The 2456-nt window shown below is 41.3% G+C and overlaps 1 protein-coding gene across 1 annotated transcript in view; it reads left to right on the top strand.

Annotated features, from left to right (window-relative positions):
• The first annotated feature begins 448 nt into the window (after positions 1-448).
• tuft1b (tuftelin 1b) overlaps positions 449-2456 on the top strand; it is a 26211-nt gene continuing 24203 nt past the window's right edge. Inside the window, exon 1 of the mRNA XM_008283851.1 lies at positions 449-649. Coding sequence (XP_008282073.1) covers positions 593-649 — 57 coding nt within the window. The 5' untranslated portion in view covers positions 449-592. The remainder of the gene's footprint in view (positions 650-2456) is intronic.

The following is a 2456-nucleotide window of genomic DNA, read 5'->3' as shown; positions in this document are numbered from 1 at the left end:
TGTTTGCTTTCTGCAGTAAATATTAAAATAAATACTTTTTTTGGGTAGTTTTATTGAATATGATCTGCAATTTCACAAAACAGGTAAAAATCTATAAAATAATGGCTGTTAACGTTGTTTAACAGTGTACAGCCACTGAATCTATTGTGGAAAACGTAACTGGATCCTCATATATCGTCCATTATATTCTGAATGTGCTTTAATTTGGCAAAAAAACGAACCATAAACTCGCGCAGAAAAGACACAAACTGGTGCGTAAAGATTCCCCAGAACGCAGAACATGCAGCATTTGACGCTCACGTTTTACAACCAACCTGCAAACAAGCGGGTCCAGCGCAGAACAACGTGTCAGTAATGATTTCTGCCTCCTCCTCTGCATTCCTGTGAAATGAGCTCCAAGCGCTGCAGGTCTTTATGCCACCACCTGGACAGACAGACAGACAGACAGACAGGCGGAGGAGCAGCTCCAGGTGTCTCCCCGACCTCCTCGACCGTCGCTTCCGAGGAGAAGAAGTTACAAAGGACACACATCTGGTTCAGAAACTAATTTCCTTTTTGTTTGTGTGTGTTGGCTTCACTGGGGGCTGAGAAGATGAGCGCTGGAGCTCTGAGGACTGCGCGCAATGGACCAGAGGACGACCAGACTGACGTGAGTGATGTGTGACACTGACTTAAAATGTGTTTTTATGCTCCTTAAAAACAACGTAAATTAATATTAAGCGACTTAACAACGATTTCCGACTTCGTTTGCGTCACACCTGTGCCAGATAAAGTTGGTTCATTGGACTGTCATGTTTTACTAAACTTCTTTGAACACGACTTTTCCTCTATAACCACCTGAAAGTGACATTTCTACCTGTAAAGATGAAATAATAATAAGTAGAAATTCACTTTTCACTCAATGGCGTGACGTCAGAAAATAAAACAACGTGGTGTAAATGTGTCCTCACCGCGCATGTGCCGCAAAATGACTCAAAACATGTAGATCTTTTTTTTTTTAATTAGATTTTTTTTTTTTTTTTTTTTGTAAAAATCTCGTCCATGTGTTTTCTCTGTCACAGCACGCTGCTGTGTCACATTTCGACACAACACAAAGGACACGTTGTCCCAAACGAGGCTGAAGTTCGCCTCTGGTTCAGCAGATAAGAGAAAAGTTGAGGGAAACGGACACTTGAACACATTTTAGTGACGTGAAGGTGCGACAGGTACTTGAGATAAACCCTGAACGGTGTCTGAGACCCACCTTCAGAGTTATAAAACCTTTATTCTGCCTGTAAAAAAATACAAAACGAGGAGTTAAAACCAGGTCTAGCGTGTGTTTGGTCCACATGGGAATAAAGCAATTGTTATTTTTTGCATTGTTACAAACAGAATCAAAGTTTCCCAAAATCAGAAACTGTGTTTTAACGATTCTAAATTCTCTGTAGAACCGGTCTATGTATAGAGGTTCCAGATCTGGACCCGATCTAATGTGGCCTATATGTTAAAAAAAACTCCCCATTTTTGCATTTTTACTAACACAGTTAAGGTTTCACAAATCAGAAACTGTGCTTTAAACACTCTTTAGCCTCTCTGGGATCATTTAATCCAGACTTGAGCGGTCTATATTTAGTGGTTTAAGGTCTGTAACTTTTAGACCATGCTTTAGATTTAATGTGCTCCAGATGAGAGGGAAAGAAATCCTCATGAATACAATCAGGGTTCACAAATTTGAAAGTGGGTTTCAGACATGATTAAGTGTTTCCTTGAAATATCTGACATGGTTTAGTGTCATTAAAGGGGGGTAAGTTTCCCAGAACTGTTCCCTTAACCGCCCAATCACAGGCTCACTGTTGACTAGTGAATGAGGCCCAGTATGGGAACCCTGGGCTGACATCTGAAGCCATTATTAGAACCATCTCTAGCAGAAAGCTGTCTTTATGTATGTATTTATCGTGAGGGGACACCGTGTCACAGCCCCATGGCGTCCTCATGAAAGGTTTAAAGCCGTGATAGAAGTCGCTCAGAGGAGTTTATTTGCTCTCTGGTTGAAAAATCTATTATTTAACTGCCTTTTAATGTAAGATTGGGTAGAAAAGAGTTTGTGAAAAAGCCTTTTTCTCAGAGCTAAGGGCATGTTAACTAGCAAACACTGCCAGCAAACAATTAATCTGAACATGTTGCAACTGCTTTTACTGACACAGTTCAACTCCTTCAAAAGTGTTGGAGGACTTTAGTGGTGTTCTACTTTGAGCAATTCATCCAAAATGATAGCAAAAGACGTCGCAGATGCTGATGTAGCAGAAAGTCAGGCTGTTTTCTCGGTGTGAGCTCAGATCGGTTCTTCACGTTGGTTAACGGAGCAGTTAGCGACTCTGCACGACTTCCACAGTCTGCCGAGAGCTTCTTTGAGCTTCGCTGTTACTACAAAAGTCTGCAGCTGCGAGGAAACAAACAGAGTGTGATGTTCACCAGCC

This window comes from Stegastes partitus, unplaced genomic scaffold (genome assembly GCF_000690725.1).
Source record: "Stegastes partitus isolate 25-593 unplaced genomic scaffold, Stegastes_partitus-1.0.2 Scaffold329, whole genome shotgun sequence".
In the NCBI taxonomy this organism is placed as follows: Eukaryota; Metazoa; Chordata; class Actinopteri; family Pomacentridae; genus Stegastes; species Stegastes partitus.
Note: the sequence above shows the minus strand (reverse complement) of the source record. Positions and strands in the feature narration are given on the sequence as shown.